The following is a 21,509-nucleotide window of genomic DNA, read 5'->3' on the forward strand; positions in this document are numbered from 1 at the left end:
CTCCCACACGTCTAACCCACTCCAGGCAGACGACTGGCTCCATGCAGTGGAGCGCCAGTTGGATATCGTCCAGTGCGATGATCGGGAGCGTGTCCTGTACGCAGCAGGATAGTTGCGAGGGGCAGCTTTGGACTGGTGGGAGTCCCACCGGATTCAGGACCGCGAGGCTTTCACTTGGACCTAGTTCCAAGAGTGGTTACGCAGCCACCACGTCTCCGCGGGCGTGATGAAGACAAAGAAGAAGGAGTTCCTTGCGCTTAAGCAGGTAAACTCAGATATAATCCTTTAGCATTTCCTTTTGAGCTAAGATCTCCCTTGTTCTATCTTTCTGAAATAGGAGCTAATCATTCATCATACATCTTTCTTTTTCACTTCAGGGGACTACGACGGTCACGGAGTACCGTGATCGTTTCCTTCAGCTCGCTCGCTACGCCCCTACCGAGGTCGCGGATGACCGCGACAAGCAGGAGCACTTCATGGAGGGTCTTGAGGACTACATCTAGTATGCGCTGCTCAACCTCCGCTTCGACGACTTCAACCATCTGGTTGACAGCGCGCTCAACATGGAGCGCAAGCACCGGGAGATGGAGGATAAGAAGAGGAAGATCACTCCAGTTGCTTCCGGCAGCAACACCCGTCCCCGCTTCCAGCCGCCACAGCAGCAGCAGCAGCAGTACCGGCCGCCCCAGCAGTACCAACAGCGGCCGCAGCAGTACCTGCCTCGACAGCAGCAGCAGGCGGGCCAGGGCCAGAGGTTTCCGGCACCTCCAGCTCGTGTCGCTCCACCAGCTCCACCAGCACCTCAGGCTCCACGGCAGGCAGCTCCTCCTGCCGGACAGCAGGCTCCAGCACTCCCTCTCGCATGATATCAATGCGGCCAACCGGGGCACTACGCCAACTCTTGCCCCCGGAAGGCGCAGGCGGGACAGCAGGGGCGCCCAGCTCAGCCCAGGGCGCCACTTCAGGGGAGGGTGAACCACGTTATGGCCGAGTCAGCGGCCGAGGCTCCCAATGTGGTTATTGGTACGTTCATGGTCAATTCATATCCAGCTACAGTGTTTCTCGATACTGGTGCTACGCATTCCTTCATTACACAGTCTTTTGTTGAGCATCATGGTATTCGTACTAGCACATTAAAGAGGTGCATGTTAGTATCTTCACCCAGAGGACAATTGAGGTCTCATATCTTCTGCCCCAGAGATAGTGTATCCATAAGGGGGGTAGGATTCAGCACAGATCTGATGGTGCTAGACACCAAGGGCATCGATGTCATTCTGGGGATGGAGACTCTTGCTAAGTGGGGAGTCTGGATAGATTGTGCTCAGAGGACAGTCTTGTTATCAGCTTCCAATGGTCAGGAGGTTACTATTAGTTCAGTGGAACCTTCTGGATTTCTTCATCAGATGGAGGCTAGACCCACGGACGGTATTCGCGTGGTGTCCGAGTTCCCGGATGTCTTTCCGGATGATTTGCCAGGTATGCCGTCTGAACGCGACATTGAGTTTTCTATTGATCTCTTGCCTGGTACAGCTCCTATTGCAAAGCAGCGCTACCGTATGGCACCTATAGAGCATGAGGAAGTCAAGAAGACCATTGATGAGTTGCTAGCCAAGGGCTATATCCGTCGCAGCTTTTCTCCTTGGGCTTTTCCGTTGTTGTTAGTAGATAAGAAGGATGGTTCGAAGAGAATGTGCGTCGATTATCGGGATCTGAACGCAGTTACCATCAAGAACAAGCATCCACTGCCCCGTATTGAGGATCTTTTTGATCTGCTTCGAGGTGCTTGTGTATTCTCGAAGATTGATCTGCGTTCGGGTTATTTTCAGCTGAGGATCCGTCCTGAGGATATTTCGAAGACGGCATTCACCTACAAGTACGGGCTGTATGAGTACACAGTCATGTCTTTCGGCTTGACTAATGCCCCGGCTTTCTTCATGCACCTGATGAACAAGGTTTTCATGGATTATCTGGATGTCTTTGTGGTGATCTTTGTTGATGATATCCTGATCTTTTCCAAGTCAGAGGCAGAGCATGAAGTTCATCTGAAGCTCATGTTGCAGAGATTGAGGGAGCATCAACTGTATGCTAAGTTCAGCAAGTGCGAGTTCTGGATTGACGAGGTTCCATTCCTCGGTCATATCATCTCCAAGGGAGGCATTGCAGTTGATCCGAGCAAGGTGAAGGATGTGCTCGAGTGGGAGACATGGAAGACGGTGAAGGAAGTCCGGTCATTCTTGAGCTTAGCAGGGTATTATCGGAGGTTCACGGTGTATTGTGATGCTTCGAAGGATGGTCTTGGTTGTGTTCTGATGCAGGATGACAGAGTGATTGCTTATGCTTCACGGCAGTTACGTCGGCATGAGCTGAACTATCCCACTCATGATCTTGAGTTAGCCGCAGTTGTGCATGCTCTGAAGATTTGGAGGCATTACTTGTTCGGGCAGCAATGTGATATCTACACTGATCACAAGAGCCTCAAGTATATTTTCACACAGAATGAGCTGAACATGCGGCAGAGGAGATGGTTAGAGCTGGTCAAGGATTATGACCTGGAGATTCACTATCATCCGGGTAAAGCCAATGTTGTGGCAGACGCTCTGAGCAGAAGAAGCTATGTCAACATGGCCATGGCTTTCCAGATGCCTCCAGAGTTATGCGAGGAGTTTGAGTAGTTGAGTCTGGGTTTCTTGCATCATACTTCGAGTGCAGCATTCGAGGCAGAGCCCACTCTAGAGGCAGAGATCCGGCAGCATTAGAAGGAAGATGAGAAGCTGTAAGAGATTCGTGAGTTGCTCAAGAAAGGAAAGGCTCCTCATTTCATAGAGGATGATCAGGGTACCTTGTGGTACAAGAACCGGATCTATGTGCCAGATGTGAAGGATCTCAGGAAGTTGGTCCTGAGTGAGGCTCATGATACAGCTTACTCTATTCATCCGGGCAATACCAAGATGTACTATGATCTTAAGGAACGATTCTGGGGGTATGGGATGAAGCATTCCGTTGCAGAGTACGTGGCTATTTGTGACACCTGTCAGCATGTCAAGGCTGAGTATCAGAGGCCAGCAGGTCTGTTACAGCCATTGAAGATTCCAGAGTGGAAATGGGAGGAGATCACTATGGACTTCATTGTTGGGTTGCCTCGTACTCAAAAAGGGTACAACTCCATATGGGTAGAAGTGGATCGTTTGACGAAGGTTGCTCACTTCATTCCGATGAACACTACTTACTCCGGTGCCAGACTTCAGAGTTGTACATCTCCCGGATTGTCTGTTTGCATGGTGTGCCCAAGAAGATCATATCTAACAGAGGATCTCTGTTCACTTCACGGTTCTGGGAGCATCTCCATGATTCGTTGGATTCGAAGCGGCGCTTCATGTAACACCCGGTTTATAAAAGGACATAAACCGAGCAATCATATACGTGCCAGGATCAAGTCACATGTATATACAACAGAATGAACAGTATATCACAGCACATATCACGTAAAAAGACATAATAAAGCGAGTACGAATGTTATTTATTACAATAATGACAAAATGTCTGATACAGAGTATGCGGAAGCATAATACATAAACGATAACTCTCATCGGAAGCTGAGCAGGGCGCCACAGGGACGTCGACTGGGAGATGAATGCCTAGAAGTCCTCGTAGTCCTGGTAGCGCTGAGCGAACTCCCTCGCGTCAGCAAGAACTGAGCAGCAGTAGAGTATCCCCAAGAGGAAAAAGAGTAGAGTAGGCAAGAGTGAGTACACAACTTGTACTCAACAAGTATAACACAAACTATGAGGCTCTAGGTTGGCTGACTGACTGCATTAGCTTTTAAGTCTTGGCAAAATTTTATTAAAGCTATTTACTACAAGTTGATGAATTACCATAAACCCAGTTACATAGTAATTAATCAAAATTTATCATGTTACTACTAAGAACCATACCAAACCAAAACCACCAAGGTAACCCCGAGAGGGACCCCCCTCGTCGGAAGGAGACAACCCCACTAATCAAAAAGGAGGATCTGGGCCGCTCATGACCGTGAGCACGGCTAGTATACCAGTTTTACACTCTGCAGAGGTTGCACATATTTACCCACAAGTCGTGAGCTACGCTAGTTGTTCATCACACTTCCTTAGGTGCTTGTTGAGAAGAAGGATAGCGTGAAGATGAGGTGATATCCAAAGATTCACTGACGAGGACATCGGTTTCTGTAAGGGGGTAGGGATGTGACACCCCGGCCTACAGATAGTACTGGAGAATTTGAGAATCTCTCAGACGAGGCAGAAGAGTTATGCTTTTTCGGATTTATGTAACACCTATCTGGAGTTATCAGCAGTAATGCCTGTGCAGTGTTGTCTAAATAGGATAGAACCATAAATAATGGAGTTTTTCTCTCTTCCTTGACCTTACCAATCTGTGTTTCCTCTTTGCCCCAGCTCAGATGTCGGCAGAACAAAAAGACCTTAGAGACAGTGCAATGGGTGATGGTGAGAAAACTTGCCCGTGTTGCCAATTCTATGGCTTTCCTTGTCGTCATGTTCGTGCGACTGAAGATGAAGCCACAACTAGGAGGAACCAGAGGTTGTTCTCCAGTACAAAGAGTGAGCAATCCAAGAAGGGACCAAAAGAGTACCTCCAGGGTAGAGTTCACCATGTGTCAGCAGAAACCATTCAGGATAGTAGTCCAGTCATTCTTGGTATGCTTCTGGTCAACTCTTTCCCAGCCTCAGTGTTGATAGACACTCGTGCTACACATTCATTCATCAGCACGCAGTTTGCTGCTAAGCACGAGATATTGAAGCTTCCCATGAAGAAGAGAATGGTCGTCAAATCATCAGTAAAAGAACAGATCTCCAGTTACATATGTCCTCGAGTCAGCATAAGGATATGCGAGGCAACCTTCCCTGAGAACCTTATTGTAATGGAGTCAACAGGAATCGACATCATTCTTTGTCAAGACTGGTCAGCTCGAAACAAACTTGTGATGCAGCCTACCAAAAGAGTGGTAAAGGTCCTTGACCTCGTCAGGAGAGCAAATCGAGCATGAGGTTCAACATACTTCCAACTCAAGACATGTGGGTATGAGAATCCAACTCAGTTGTGCGTAGAACTTAATCCCATCCTTGTTTCTCTTTGCTAGCCAGCCCAGAATCTCGGGACGAGATTCCTGTAAGGGGGTAGGATTTGTAACACCCTAATCTAATTTTCCTATTTAATAATAAATTTAATTGGTTTATTTAATTCTTCTAAGGATTTAATTTGCTTAGCTTGCATTTAATCTAATTTTGTTGCATAAGCAATTAAAATTTATTTTAGGTTTAAACTTGTTTGTGCATTCATGCTGGTGCATAAGTTTTATTTGTTTGTTTGAGTGCATAGGCTTTTGAATTCAAATTTGATTTGAATTCAAATTAGTTTGGGTGTAGTTTGAAAAAGAAAAAAAGGAGAAGAAATAGAAATAGGAAAGAGGAAACCTAGCCCAACCCATCTCCTAACCCAGCCCGGCCTGCACCCTTCTTTTCCCCGCGCGGCCCGCTCGCCCCGCTCCAACTAGGCCCAGCTCTTCCCTTCTCCCCGCTGCGGCCCAGCAGCGCTCGGCCCGCTCGCTCAGCTCCGCTCGGCCCGCAACCGCACGATCTGCGCTCGGCCTGCCTCCCCTCTCCGCGCTCGCCCGTGTGGCGGAACCACACAAAACTACTGGGCCCGGGTGCACTGATCTTTGTTGCTAAGCAACTCTGACCCAAATTGGCACTCACCGGTAGTTCCTCGAGTTAAGCCTCGATTAAAGCCACGCTATTCCAGGATCAGCAGACAACACTCACACGAGGGTGAGCCCAGAGATTACAACATAGAACATTTCATACATCTCAGAGTGATTGCATCGGAAAGGAAATTTATTACAAACCAGGTTCAGAATAGTATAGTACTATAGAGTTCCATCTACTCAAATTATTCCAGTCTCATTGTTCAGCAGAAGCAGTAATAGATAACTATCGAGATAACGTGACGCATCGATAAAGCCCGTACGAAAGCGTCACTCAGCGAGAGGGTGATCAGCACCAGCTGAAGGACCATCCCACTCCACAGACCAACCCGGAGGTAAGGTACACGGCCAAGTAAGACTCGCAAACAGATCCTCGAAGTTAGTACCTGAAAAACAGTGCCACAAGCAAGGCTGAGTATACTAATACTCAACAAGACTGACCCGTCTTCGGATATAACATAGTCCGATAACTAGACATGCAAGGCTTTTTGGTTGGTGGGGTTTGTTTTGCAAAAATGCCGCTAAATGTTGATCCTTACTTTCAGGTTTTTACTTAGCCATATTATAGTTGGATTAACCATTCTAAATTTGCAACTAACTCTACACAAACATGGTAGAGCAACCATTTAATCAACCAGCAGTATTATCATCATCATGTTACACTTGTTACTCTGTGACCGAAAACACTAAGCAATCTCATGCCGTGAGAGGCGGACTATTCTGAATCGAATTTCAACCTGGCCAGGGGAACCTAGACCACACACATGGGAATCGACTTCGCTCCCGCCCACACTACAGTTCCCCTTTCTTTCCAGTCCGTGGATCCGGCACACCCTCCCCAACTATAGAGCCCGACGTCTCTGCAGCCGTACGTCGCGACAAAAATATAAATCCTACTTCTACCAGGAGGGTGCGAGATCGTTCCACTCGCCGGTCCAATCAGGTACTTAAGCTTACCGATTACCATATTTCTCGGTATGTGGCTAGTACTTTCAAACTCTTAACGAAATGAGCCACACACCGCGACCTTAGCCATTTTTGACTATACCAGCGAGGTATCACAACTACACAACCCCGCCCGTTGTCCTTATATTTCAGCAGGAAAATAAAGTCAGTAAAACTCCTATTTGCTCGCGAGAGGCAGGAAACCCCTCGACTTCTACCGTTCCTAATTAGCATGGCAACTAGTCGATAAAAGATCCGGGATCAAACATAGGTACCTAGGGATCATGCATCTAAGGTTTTCGATCAACGCCTAGAAAACTTAATTGCAGAAAGAAACTATTACAACACATTATAAGTAGATAAATGAATATTAATTCGGAGAATAGTGGGATTATGCTCCGGGGCTTGCCTTCTTGGGCACTGTCAGACAGAAAAGCCTCTGGGGCTTGACCCAGGTCTTGAGACAAGTTAGCACAGTTCAAAGAGACCTCCTGATCCACACGAGAGTCCGCGGGCACCAATTTGTAGTCCCCGTCCGCGAGATTGACCGCTTCTATATGCAATGCGAGATTATGAGTTACTTATGGATAAAAGGTTTTCTTTCCTTCACGATAAAGTTGTAGTTCAACAAAAGTTAATTTAGTGATGATTTCAACATTTCATTTCATGGGCAGTCATTTATAGAGTAGTAACCATGACTATGTTTCTTCATGAATGGGTGGGGGTTTTTGTTTTCATTTTTAAATTTAACACATAGCATGCTTTCATTAATTCAAAACATCAATCTACTCATGGCTAGGGATGAAAAACTAAAGTAACACAGGTCCAAACTTAAGCAATTATGGTATAAATTTCAGATTCTAACCATAGAGCAATTACCACAACTATTCATGTGAGTAGATTACTCTAGTTACTTCACCTTTTTGTACAGAACGTTTAACCTAGGTTCTGGTACTACAAATTTTATGGAAGCATCTACCAAGCATCTACTTAGTACTGTAATTTATCCAGATTTTATTCACTTATACAACAGAGGTGACAAAAAGAAGAAAAACAGCAAGCCATTAACTAAGATTAATTCTACAGAGAGTTGTACTATGGATGTGGTTCTCAAATTTTTACCAGCGCCTATTTATGATCTAAACATACTCCACAAAAATTATCAAGCTTTATATCATTAAGATTAATTAGTTATGCAGTTAACTTAACATGAGTTAGCATAAATTTCTCAAAGTTCATTTGACCAGTACTGCATGTGAACTTTTTATTATAGACAGAACATACTCTAAACAAGAACACATCAAAAGATCATGATCAGATATGGTGTATTTTACTCAGAACAAAAATGGTAAAACTAACCATAAGATGCTAAGCATGATTATTCACTAAAGCAAAACTCAGTAACTGTAGCTCAAAATTTTTAGGCAGGATCACTGAGCCAAAAACAGACTTCAGGAATAAGTATAGATTTTTCTGAGCATACAAACAATATATGAAGAATTAATTTGATTAAACAAGCTTAAAATATGGTATATAGCAAATGAACTCTAATAAATCTGAAATTTTTGTATTAACATGGTTTCAGTTACAAATGTACGCAGTAAAAATTCCAAAGCAAGTTCATGCATATGTTTTCCAGTATTAAATCGAGTACGCCAACAATAGATTAGAGAATCTTGATTGTTCCAACATGATAAATGTTTTGGTTGGGTGCCATCTTTTTACTGTGAGCTTAAAATTCCAGTAGTGATAACATATTCGAAAATCAAGGTTAGTTGTTGAGTAGAACTTCCTGAACATGCATAGGGTGATTTTCTTATTCTTTTTCCCAGATTAAATTTGGTTGCGTTTCTGCAGATGTGACTGTTACAAAATTTGTAGATCTTGTTACAAGGATTCCAGATCAGTCGAGTTTATATTTTTACGATTTTTCTATGATTTATTCTGCATTTTAGAAGTTCACTGGTATACACTAGAATTCTTGCAAACACACCCTTGAACGAAAAAAAGAAATTACAACCGGGTCCTGCGCCGGCCTTCTCCGCCGTGGCATCTTGCCGGTGGTGTTCTGCTAGGCAGGGCTTACCGGGGCTGCCACGGGGAGGCGCGTGGGACAGTAGAGATCGAGGGACACCTACCCTGGTCGGCGTTCGAGGCTTCGGTGCACGGAATCGAGCTCGTCGGCGTCAATGGCGGAGCGGATGTTCGGGTCGCCGGTGTTGTAGGTGAAGGAGAGCTCGGGGTAGGGGAACAGGGCGCGCACGAGCACCGCGAGAGCTTGAGGATGCGCCTAGGGTAGCTGTCGTGCTCGGTCTGCCTTTGGGTTGGCCGGTCCGCGGTGAGCTCGAGCTCGCCGGCGGCGGCGCAAAAGGGGAACGTTGTCGGGAGAGGGAGGGGGTTCGATTCCGCGCGCGTGGAGCTCAACTGGAGGGTGGAGAAGCTTGTGGGGTGGTCGGATGGAGCAATGTAGGGCCGAGGTGGCTGGTCCGTGCTAGCTAGATCTCGCCGGCCATGGTGGAGCGGCGGGAGGAGGAAGGAGGAGAAGCCGCGCGATGGTGGAGTTCTGGGGGTACTTATAGTCCAAGGAGCTCCTGGGCAAGGGGAGTAGCGTCTGGGGGAGGCGGGCGGAGCGGCCAGCGGCGCTGCGCCTGGCGGGGATGGCGTGGCAGATCGGGAGCGCGCCTGGGACGCGTGTGCTCGTGAGGAGGTGCCAAGGGTCGGGCCAGGTGGCGCTGAGGGGTTTCCCCGGGTCCATTTGGCCGCGGGCGCGCGGTGGACGAAGTCCACCGGCGGCGTATGGCGGGCGGCGCGAAACAGAGCACCGGGAGGAGAGAGAGATGAAGGTGAGGGGCCTATCTATGATTTCTGAAAATCCAGGGACCTCTCGGTAAACTAAAAATATCTCCTATTGGAGGGCTCAAATGAAAAAGTGTTGAATACCAATTTTGCATAACTTTTCAAGATCTACAACTTTCGTGTTATGCAAATTTTTATTTGAAACTCACATTTTGAACTATTCGTAAATTTGCAATCTTGCACAAAAGGGCTTTGTTTTTACTTAGTTTTGGATTTGTTTTTGGCTGAAGTTCAATTGAGCACATGTCAATTGAAGTACCTCTCATGAGCCAATTAAAATTTTGTGCACATTTTTTAATTGAAATTTGAGTAGCTTTTCACTCTTTTTCCTTTCTCCTCCAATTTCTTTTGTTTACTTTGACTTTTATTTGACCTCTTCTTTTTGAATTAATTTCTCCCATTTTTCTTTTAAGGTTAAATAAGGTACAGTGATATGTATTTAAGTGTACTGACACCTGAGGTGTCACAACCTACCCCCCTTAAAAAGAATCTCGCCCCGAGATTGGATGATTGAAAATTAGGTAGGGAAGGGATATACCTGAGGTGGAGCTAAGAAAACCCGGATAATGTCGATTAAGATATTCTTCCGTTTCCCAGGTGGCTTCTTCTTCGGTGTGATGAGACCACTGAATTTTATTCATTTTTACCACCTTTCGACAAGTACCTCTCTCTTTTTGATCCAGAATTCTGAGTGGATATTCGGTATAAGAGAGATCGGGCTCCACTAAAATTTCTTGTTGATCGATGATTTCCGTAGGAACTCGAACACATTTCTTGAGTTGGGATATGTGGAAAACATTATGGATGGCGGCGAGTCATGAAGGAAGTCGCAAACGATAAGCCACCGGTCCACATTCTTCAATGATTTCATATGGCCCGACATAGCGAGGTGCGAGCTTACCCTTGACTCCGAAACGTTGGACGCCTCGAGTTGGTGATATCCGTAAATAAACATGGTCACCAACCATGAAATTCAGAGGATCCCTTCTTTTATCAAAATAACTCTTTTGCCGAGACTGAGCTGCTCGGAGATTTGCTTGTACTATTTTTACTTTTTCCTCAGCCTCGACCACTAATTTGGGTCCAAATAATTGATGTTCTCCAGTCTGGGACCAACTCAAAGGAGTTCGACACCGTCGACCATACAAGGCCTCGAATGGTGCCATCTTCAGACTGGCCTGATAGCTGTTGTTATAAGAAAACTCAGCCAAGGATAAACATTTGTCCCAGTTCTTGTCATAATGGATGACACATGCTCGAAGCATATCCTCGAGAATTTGATTTACCCTTTCGGTCTGTCCGTCAGTCTGTGGATGGTAAGCCGAGCTTCGAATTAACTTGGTTCCGAGAGCTTCTTGGAGCTGCTCCCAAAACCTTGCCACAAACTGAGGGCCACGATCCGAGATAATCATTTTGGGTATACCGTGTAGACATACAATCCGATCGATATAGATTTCAGCATATTTCTTGGCTCGATATTTAGTATGCACTAGAATAAAATGAGCGGTCTTCGTGAGCCTGTCGACAATGACCCAAATGGAATCATGATGCTGAGAAGTATTTGGTAAGCCCACGATGAAATCCATACTGATATCTTCCCATTTCCAAGACGGAATTGGCAGAGGTTGGAGAGTTCCAGCAACTTTCAAGTGACTAGCTTTCACTCTCTGACATGTGTCACACTCTGCGACATATTTGGCAATCTCTCTCTTCATGCGGGTCCACCAAAAATTTTGTCTGAGATCTTGGTACATCTTGGTGCTACCCGGATGATTGGAGAATTTAGAGAGATGTGCTTCGTCCAGGATTTGTTTTCGCGGCTCATGATTTTTGGGAACGACTAGGCGATCCTCGAACCACAAAATTCCTTTATGGTCCACTCGGAAACACTTGTATTTATTTTCACCTTCTACTACTTTCTGCTTGATGATACCGACACTTTTGTCATGTAATTGTGCCATGATGGTTTTGTCATAAAGTGTCGGTTCCACCGAAATATGATTCAAAGAGCCCTGAGGAATGATTTCCAATTTCAGCTTTTGCATTTCAGCACACAATGTGTCATTATATGACTCCACTGAAAGGCAATTGCAGTGAACCTTGCGACTGAGCGCATCGGCTACGACATTAGCCTTGCCCGGATGATAATGAACTTCCAGGTCATAATCCTTGATTAATTCTAGCCATTTTCGTTGCCTCATATTCAGCTCGCTTTGGGTGAAAATGTATTTGAGACTCTTATGGTCGGTATAGATATTGCAATGAGTGCCCATAAGATAATGTCTCCACATCTTGAGAGCATGAATAACGGTGGCTAGTTCAAGATCATGAGTGGGATAATTTAGCTCGTGTGGCCAAAGAGCTCGGGAAGCATATGCTATCACCCGATTGTCCTGCATTAGAACACAACCAAGACCAGTACCTGAAGCATCACAATAAACATCGTAGGATTTATTGTTGTCAGGTTGAGCCAAGACTGGTGCTGTGGTAAGATGTGCTCTCAATGTATGGAATGCTTCATCGATCTTCGCATCCCATTTAAACTTGATATCCTTCCTTAGTAGTTCTGTCATGGGTTTTGCAATTCGGGAGAAATCCGGAATAAATCTATGGTAATATCCCGCCAAGCCGAGAAAACTGCGAATCTGATGAACTGAAGTAGGAGGTTTCCAGTCCATCACTTCTTGTACTTTGCTGGGATCAACTGAGATGCCTTCACTGGATATAGTGTGACCCAGAAATTTGACTGTGTCCAGCCAGAATTCACACTTGGAGAATTTTGCGTACAGCTTATGATCTCTGAGACGTTGAAGAACAATGCGCAGATGTTGTTCATGTTCCGCCTCATTCTTGGAATAGATCAGAATGTCGACGATAAAAACCACGACAAACTTGTCAAGTTCCAGCATGAATACCGAGTTCATAAGATACATGAAATAAGCTGGAGCATTGGTGAGACCGAAAGACATAACCAAATATTCATAGAGACCATATCGGGTTGAGAAAGCGGTCTTGGGAATATCACAAGGCCAGATTTTAATTTGATGATAACCCGAACGAAGATCAATCTTGGAGAAGATCTTTGCTCCAGCCAACTGATCAAACAGTACATCAATGCAGGGAAGTGAATATTTATTTTTGATGGTCACCGCATTGAGAGGCCGGTAGTCAACACACAACCTCAGACTGTCATCCTTTTTCTTTACGAACAATGCTGGACAACCCCAAGGTGAAGCACTTGGGCGAATAAAACCCTTGTCCAGAAGTTCTTACAGCTGGATTTTTAGTTCAGCTAATTCTTTAGGCGGCATTCGGTACGGCCTTTTTGAAATAGGTGTTGTACCAGGCTGAAGTTCAATGACAAATTCGATATCCCGGTCTGGCGGCATACCAGGTAAATCATCTGGGAACACATCTGTATATTCACAGACTACCGGAATATCTTCGAGACGAATATCTTTCATGGCATAGGCACAAGAGTTGTGGCATTGATGATGAGGTAAATATAGAACCGAATGACCATGAGTTGGAGAATTTATTTCAACAGCTCGGGAAGAGATATCTAACAATACCCCATGTCTTTTCATCCAATCCATTCCCAGAATAATGTCCATACCTTCTAGTGGCAACAAAATTAAAGTGGTAGGAACGGTTTTACTACCCAAACTAAGTGGCACATTATTAACGATTTGGTTTGATGTGACTTTACCACCCGGAGTAGATATCATGAATGACCCTTTCGTGTGACAAAAATCTAACCCAACCCTTGCTCCGAATTTGGAACTAATGAAGCTATGAGATGCACCAGAATCGAATAAGATAACTGCGGGGTGATGGTTTATAGAGAATGTACCCGACATAATTGGTGCTCCTTCTGGAAGGTCAGCCAAGTTGGTGAAATTAAGTCGGCCCTGCCTGACTTGAATGGTTTGTTTCTTGCCCTTGTTCTGATCATTTCTGCGATAAGCCTGCCCTTGAGATTGTCCCACCTGGGGGCACATCTTGGCAAAGTGATCTGGACTCCCGCATTTGAAACAACGGTTATTGTGGTCAGGGCGAGCGGCTGGCTGAGTATTCGGCCTAGGGCCGGTCTGCTGCTACTGAGGTGCAAATCGAGCTTGCTGAGGTAGCCCGAATTGAGTCTACTACTGCTGTTGAGGAGGCCGAATAATCCAATGCCCTGGCTGAGGGGCCTTCTGAGAGGGTGCGGGTGGGTTATTCTGCACAATGCGATACCTCGGTGCAGAGGCACTCGAGGGTCCAGCAGGTGCCTTGCGCTTCTTTTCAACGCGGTGTGCAGAGATAAGATCCTCCTGAGAGATGGCCATATTCACCAATCCATTGAAAGAGTCCGCACGGACAAGATTTAGCCTTTCTTGTAACTTGGTGCTAAGGCCTCAACGGAAGCGTTCACGCTTCTTAGCGTCGGTGTCCGCGTGATGTCCAGCATATTGACACAGTTGATTGAATACTTGGGCATACTGCACCACAGTACGAGTGCCCTGAGTTAAAGCCAAGAACTCGTTGAGCTTACGGTCAAGAAGTCTAGCTGGAATATGATGATCCCGAAAAGCCATTTTGAACTCATTCCAATTCACCACATGATCAGCCGGTAGCATCCCGTGGTAATGATCCCACCACATACGAGCTAATCCGCGAAGCTGCTGCGTGGCGTAGCGAGTCTTGTTCGCTTCGGAACAAGGAGTAGTAAATAGAGAAAACTTGGACTCGATTGTGCGAATCCAAGCGTCCGCGTCTAGAGGCTCATCCGCTTTATTGAATAGCAGAGGCTGAGTACTGAGGAAATCTTGGTAGCTCGCTTCTTGTGCGTGATGAGCATGATGCCCACCCCACGGTTGTTGCTGAGCTTTAACCAACTGCCGCAAAATTTCTGTCTGGGCGGCAAGAACCTCAGCGATACCCACTGGTGGAGGAGGTGGAGGTGGATCGCCATTCCCCCCGGCTCCAAAACCACTAGGGGTGCCTCGAGTTGATCCAACCATCTGAAATGCGAGTACTTTTGCATTAGGCTCAACATTATCATCATTTCAAATGAAACATACAACTCAAAATGACATGGAAGTAATAGGAATTACTTAAATCATGGTGTGCAGAAAAACCTGTGATACGAAAGCGCTCGTAACTGGAGTTCTGTACATGATATAAACTTGAAACTTTTACAGGAGATAGATAATTTCATGAGCTACATCTTTGGTAGTCATCACAAAATCAGATTCCAAGAGTAGATTAGTCGAAAAATTCATTTACTCCTCCTCTGGTATTTCGGTTTTACAGAAAACAGAGCTTCTGTAATTTGCGATTATCTCCTGCGATACTAATCCGTTTGAGCTGAAATTTCGTGATAATTTCCATGATGAAATTTCGAACAACTTTGGTATTCAACTCTGGAGCTAAATCAGAAAGGAAAGGATGATAAAAATTCGAACTAGCTGCTGCATTCAGCTTTTCACAGATCACCGATATATCACCTTGGTAGCATTAGAGGTTCATTACATTCATCATCCTCTCACTTCTACTTGGTTACTTCTAACATCAGTACTAAGGGGGTTACTCAACTCTAAGTTAGCCTAGTAGCCATGATCCAAAAGTAGGCTACACTAAGCGGAGTCTACAAAAGCTAAGAAAACAGCGCCTCGGTCTACATGTTGACCGATGCCTCACTCGCCGCAGGAGTGTGAACCTCAACCGGTGCGGGCTGCGGCGCCTGGTCCTCGGAGTCCATCTCCGAAATGCCATCGATCTCCTGGGGCTCGTCCTCACCGTCCACCTGCATCTCGTCGGGTGGTGCGTGAAGGGCATCCTGCGCGTGCTGTATCCCGTGGAGCTGTCCCTGGGCCTCGTCCAACTCAAGCTGCAAGTCGTGAAACTGGTCCTCCAGGAAGTTGATCGTAGCATCACGATCCATCACCGTGTCCTGAAGCTCGTGAACCTGGCCATGGAGCTGGGCGATAAGAGTAGCCCTGCTCTCGAGCTCGGTACTAGCCTCCTGAAGCTGCCCATCTCTCAGCTGGACCGCCAGGTGCAAGGCCTGAGCATGGTCCACCAACTGAGCGACGGCGTAACTCTGGTAAGTGTGGAGTCTGTAGAGGCCGTCCAAGCACATCGCTATTGTCCGAAGTGCCCCGACTGGGTCGAGGGTAGCGACCACGTCCACGTGTGCCATCCGGTCGAGCCAAAGAGGGTGTGTCGGGTCAGGTGCGGGGAATAACCCGAACGCGGTCAGAACCACCTCCAAAGGGTGCGAAGAGCAAAAAGTGGTCATCACCCTCATGGAGGTAAGCTCCCAGGTGTCCAGCAGGTAGTGACCGACCACCTGAGTCACGATCGGCTCCCACCCGTTGAGCGGGTGCTGCGGGATCACCATCGTCACACTGCAGCGATGAACTCCGTCCTCCACAAACTCGTGGCCATCGTAAATCGGTGGCTGGAGGTAACCGGCTGCACTCAAAAGCTCCCAAAGGCGGCGAGGAGAACCATCCCAGTGCAAGCAAGCGGAGTGCACGTACCCCTGCGCGTCAACCACCAACAGCTCCTCCATCTGTCCCAACAAAAGACCGATGGATCAACCGATGGTAACAAGGAATAGCTGACTCTGGTCAGTGAAAGAAATTGCCAAAATGATAGATATTTTGCTCCGAAAATTCTCAAAAATTTACACCAGATCCCTATGATATTAAGGAACGATTCATCTAGTCAACACTAAGATCAATTCGGACTCCATGTGGGTGATATGCTCAGGTTTTCAGAGTGACTTCAACCAGGAAAACTGGGTGTCCAGAGAGGGTGTATGTTGACCATAACTCTCAAACCAGTTGTGAAAAATTATTTAAATTTTTATGGTAAGATAATTACTTAGTTGTCTACAACTTTCATGTTGAACGATTTTTCGTTTGAACAACTTATGAAGGTCGAAAATTTTCAGTTGTCCAGACTGTTCAGAGTTAACAGTTTTACATAGGGTTGATCTAAAATCACAAATACCAAGCTAGAAGGCTTCAAAATTTTTTAAATTTTTACAAGAGTTTGACAACTTAGGGAAAATAATTTAGTCTTACTACCCCAAGTCGATTTGAATCATTTAACAGAGGGTTAAAATTCGTGGAAACCAATTTCCCTGATTTTGCAGACTATCTAGATGCTCCTTAAGATAGAATTTTAGCCGATTTGATTGGGATTTCTTCCAAGGATTTCTTTGTTAACCATTTTGAGGATGAATGCAGAACCTATCCGTCCTCACAAAGAAAAAGAATTGCCAAGTAACCTTGGTCTTACGCAAATGACTTTGGTGGCATACATATTACGTCTCTCACTATATAGCTACTCGATATAGCTAGATAGCCTATAATTCGATTTCGAGTTAGCGTACCTGCAGAAAATTGCCAATATATAGAGTGAACCTTCCGTGCCAGCACTCACGAAAGCGTTCCCATACATTACCGATCACTATAGAACCGGCATCCATACAATTACCGCCGTATGGACAACGTTAAGCATACATCATCGAAACAACGTATTAACTGAGTACCGTCTTTGACGGGGAATTGAATTCCAATTTCGAACCAATACTCCCCATATAATCAACCGAAGTTGGTATATGGCTAGCAGCTCAAGTAGGCCACTGCTTGAGCTCCAGCGTTCGGCTCGCATCACCGATGAGAAGGTCAGACTCCCTCAGCTGACTGAGTAAGCATACCTTCGCGGCGACGATGTAGTTGCAGAATTTAAATTACAGAATTTAAATACTGAAAAGTAAAGTGCTGGAAGTTAGCCATACAATATAAGCCACCTGATTATACCCATATGATCCCCTAGGGCTTTACGTTCTAGACTCGTCCTTGGAGATCCTAAACTCTTTCAAAAACTTTAGTAGTTTTGAAGTCAAGTTTTAATTTGTTGTTTTCAAAACAGAGGCTGCCATCTCTGGTAGGCTGTCTGCGAGCTCTGATGCCAGCTGTGGCGGAACCACCCAAAACTACTAGGCCCGGGTGCACTGATCTTTGTCAAGGTTTTTCAAGGCGCTAGGTGGTAGCTAGGCGGTGACCCTCAGCCTAGAGCCTAGGCGAGCCTAGGCGGGCCTAGGCGTTTCTAGGCGTTTCTAGGCGTTTTTACCAATTCTCAAAAATCGTTCAGTAACTATGGAAATTAAGGAATGCATTATGTTTTCAGAGGAAGATGCAACAGCTTGCAGCAGGTTTGTCCTACTGGCTACTGCAACATACATACCTTCATGTCTTGATTTTCCTAGTACAGCACAACTTTCTTGAATTGTTGACATGTCAGTTTCTTACTTTCCTCTTCCTACAATACCAAAGAGGAGATTATGAGAAACAAAACTCACTAATGACAGATTGACCGTAGGGAATTAGAAACTCATCTGATCTGAATGATCCCAGTCATTTACAAGTCCATACCAGCAGGAAAATTGGCAAACAATAATAGACAGACAGGTAGACAGGAGGCATCAGTGCATCACATATTCACATTAGAGCAGATGACAAGTTCACATGACAAACTCACAAATAAAGTTCTAGTCCAAATTCCAGACCTCAGTTCTCACAACACTAAAGGAACACATCACAAGTTTATAAATTAACGACAGTAAGACACACATGATAAAAGATAAAGCATGTCATGATGACATTGACATGACAAAGACATGCTGCCATAGCCTCTTCAGTAGTCATCCATTTCTTCATCAACATCTTCCTCAAACTCCTCTACTTCAGACTCAAATTCCTCTCCTTCGTAAATATGTCTTATTCTTGCACTTTTACGTAGCTCAAGTTGTTCTTCTGCTCCCATTGCATCTGAGATAACAGACCACTGTATCCCAGTACTGGGCATCACATCCTCCTCATCCTCATCCCTATAGACATTTGCGGCACAATCATCTCCATCCACATACAGAAAACCTTGAGCTTCAGAAGAATCAGTAGATAGGAGAACATCACTAATTTTCTTGGACTTAATCTTCTGTCTCTTACTCATCATCTTGGAGTTGAATTGTATGAAAACTAATTTGTTGAGGCGGGCTGTAGTAAGCCTATTTCTCCTCTTAGTGTGTATCTGCAATTTCAATCATGAGAGCATAATATTAAATAATTATGTGATTGTCTAACTAATTGCTGAATTTTTTTGCAAGTGAGATTAGAGACTAACCGCTTCGAATGTGATCCAATTTCTTTCACAAGCAGATGAGCTTGATGTCAATGAAAGGATCCTTATAGCCATCTTTTGTAAAGTTGGTGTATCAGTTCCATACAGTCTCCACCAAGATGCTGAAATGAGAGGAGAATAAGTTATTAATTGAGAATGCAATGAAAAACAGAAAAAAACATCATTTGAACCTTTGCTGAAATGAACCATTATGTACCTGGATTATAGTCAAAGTTCTGACAAGTCTTTGCAAGCTTCTTACTAAAGTTCCCTTCTCTACTCTGAAATTTTTTTAATTCAACATTTACAGCCTGATCTTGCATCTCATCATCATCGTTATAAAAGGTCTCCACACAGTTGATAAAGCCTACAGTTACTGTGCCATCATCAAATATTGATTGATTTGCATAGCTGTAGTATGGATTCAGTAAGTATGCAGCCAAATGCAATGGAGAATCAAGTCGCCCATTCATTTTCTTGTCAACAATAGCAATGACATCCTTGTAGCAGGACTCATCATTGCCATATGCCTGCTTGATCTCTCTCTTTGCCTTGATTAGTTCTCCAAACAGGAAACCCATGGATGGCTTCACATCCCCATCAACCAAACGCAAAACTTTGACCAATGGCTCAAAAACATTCAAACACATCTTTACATCTTTCCAGAAGTTTGGATGCATGATAGTTGCGTATGCATTCTTTCCTTTCTTTGATTGGCACTCTCTAATTGACTCCCACCTACTACTAATCACCATATTTTTTAGCTGATCCTTCTTCTCTAGAATGCTTCCCAAAGTGAGAAAGGCTGAAGCAAACCTAGTGACTCCTGGCCTTATGATCTCTCTTCCTTCCGTGAAGTGTCTCATGCAGTCCAATGTTCTTGTGTGCCCATAGATGAATATGGTGAATGCCTTTGCTCGGTCAATTACCTTCTTGAACCTTGAGATATTGCCAACTCCTTGGAGCATCAGGTTGATAGTTTGAGTTGCACAAGAGGTCCAAAAGATGCGTGGTCTCTTCTCAAGCAAAAGTTTCTTTTCTCCCATATTATTAGAAGCATTATCTGTCACTACTTGAACTACATCACCTGGACCATTTTCTTCAATTGCTTTGTCCACTAGTTCAAAAATGACTTCACTTGTGTGTGACACATCTGACATCTCCTTCGAGCTGATGAAACTTGATCCATCCACACAATTTGAGCACAAGTTCATTATGCTTCTCCTCTTCCTATCTGACCAAGCATCGGTCATGATAGAGCACCCACTCTTCGTCTTTTCAGCTTCACGTTCTTGTAGCAAACTCTTGGTTCTTGCATATTCTTCATCTAGCAAACTCTCTCGTAGATCACGCTGAGAAGGAGGTTCAAATCCAGCACCAAACTGACCAATTGCCTCACACATTTGTTTGAACTCATCATTGTCACAAGCATAAAATGGTATGGCTGCAAAAGGATACAAATAAAGGTCATCAGTGCTCAGCTGTAGAATGCAGTGAAATCTGAAAAGTAAAAGCAGTAGATGGCAGCAAGGGTGATTAGCTAATTACCATGTGTATAGACCCATCTTGCAATATATTTATGCACCTCACGTGTCCTTTCTTTCCAAAGTTCCTTATTCAACTGTTGTTGCTTGAAAGATTCAGCTGTTGATGATTTAGGATCAATAGAGCGTGTCCACTTATCAATAGGTCCTAATTTCTTAGGCTGTGACTGTGAGCTTCCGACACAAACTACTTCATCATCCCCTCCTCCAACCCGAGAAACCTCCACTGCTTCTCTAAGCTCTAGCTCACAGACAGTCCTTTCCTCCCTCTTCCTTTTTGCATCCTCTAGTGATTTTAGGCACTTGTCTTTAGCTTCTTGTGTGCTCTTTCTACATTTCTTTGCATTTTTACCAACATTGGCCACATGTTCCTTCAACCGATGAATCCCTCGTTGGCTCTGATGATTACAAAATTTGCACCTCACCTTGTCCTTGTTCTTGGCATCAACTAGAACCCCATATTCCCATCCCACATCATCTGAATTTCGTTTCAGAAGATTCACTTGATCCCCTGTGGTCACATTGTCCTCCTGGATTGACATCCTACATGTGCAAGCATATTACTATATTAGCTTAATCACTTAATCAGGCAATCACCTAGTCATTAACAGACAAGCAACTAGCAGCCTATTAAACTACACAGATGTAGAGGCATATTATACACAAAGTAATCTGCAATCCAGAGGCAAGAGGAATATTATACACAAAGCAATCTGCAATCTAAACTCCAACAGCACTCTACTATCTACTCTAAGCAGTCTGCATTATCAATTAAAATACATCTCAACCAAAGCAGTCTAAATATAAAATAGCACATCATAGCACATCGACCAGAGGAGGGGCCTCAACCAGAGGAGAGGAGGGGGAGGGAGGAGGCGTGGGCCTAAGGCCGTGAGAACTCGAGCAGACGAGGGAGGAAGCAAGCAGCAGTTGAGCACAAGAGGGATGAGCAGAGTACGATCAGAGGATGGCATAGGGAGGAGGCAAGAAGCAGAGATGGGGGAGCAGAGGAGCGGCCGAGACCATACCTTGGCCCTTGGGTCGCGGCTGCCGGCGGTGAGCAGCTCGAGTTCAAGGCGAGCGGACGGTGAGGGAGAAGCACAGGGTCATGGCGGGCGGCGAGGAAGGATCTGGTTCACGGCGGGCGGACGAGCTTCAGTGGCGGCGGCGGTGAGGAGATCCTCTTTCCCTCTCCAAACCTAGCGCCAGTGTGGCTTGCCCCCCTTTTATCC

The 21,509-nt window shown here is 45.1% G+C and overlaps 1 protein-coding gene across 1 annotated transcript; it reads right to left on the minus strand.

Moving 5' to 3' along the window:
• Window positions 1-18,250: 18,250 nt before the first annotated feature.
• On the minus strand, window positions 18,251-20,819 carry LOC120662526. The gene is made up of 4 exons (XM_039941658.1): window positions 20,282-20,819; window positions 18,951-20,177; window positions 18,737-18,855; window positions 18,251-18,643 (listed from the first exon to the last, which is right to left on the minus strand). Exons 1-4 carry the CDS (start codon window positions 20,817-20,819, stop codon window positions 18,251-18,253), a joined length of 2,277 nt encoding a protein of 758 aa, XP_039797592.1.
• Between the last annotated feature and the right edge of the window lie 690 nt (window positions 20,820-21,509).

This window comes from Panicum virgatum, chromosome 2N, assembly GCF_016808335.1.
Source record: "Panicum virgatum strain AP13 chromosome 2N, P.virgatum_v5, whole genome shotgun sequence".
NCBI classification, from domain to species: Eukaryota; Viridiplantae; Streptophyta; class Magnoliopsida; order Poales; family Poaceae; genus Panicum; species Panicum virgatum.

Bases quoted from the DNA above. Each gene is read 5' to 3' on its own strand.
- LOC120662526 (XM_039941658.1), bottom strand. From the start codon at position 20,819: ATGTCAATCCAGGAGGACAATGTGACCACAGGGGATCAAGTGAATCTT. The intron at 20,178-20,281 runs GTAATTAGCTAA...ATCCTTTTGCAG, and splicing joins AAGATGGGTCTATACACATG to CCATACCATTTTATGCTTGT. The intron at 18,856-18,950 runs GTACATAATGGT...CTCTCATTTCAG, and splicing joins GAACTTTGACTATAATCCAG to CATCTTGGTGGAGACTGTAT.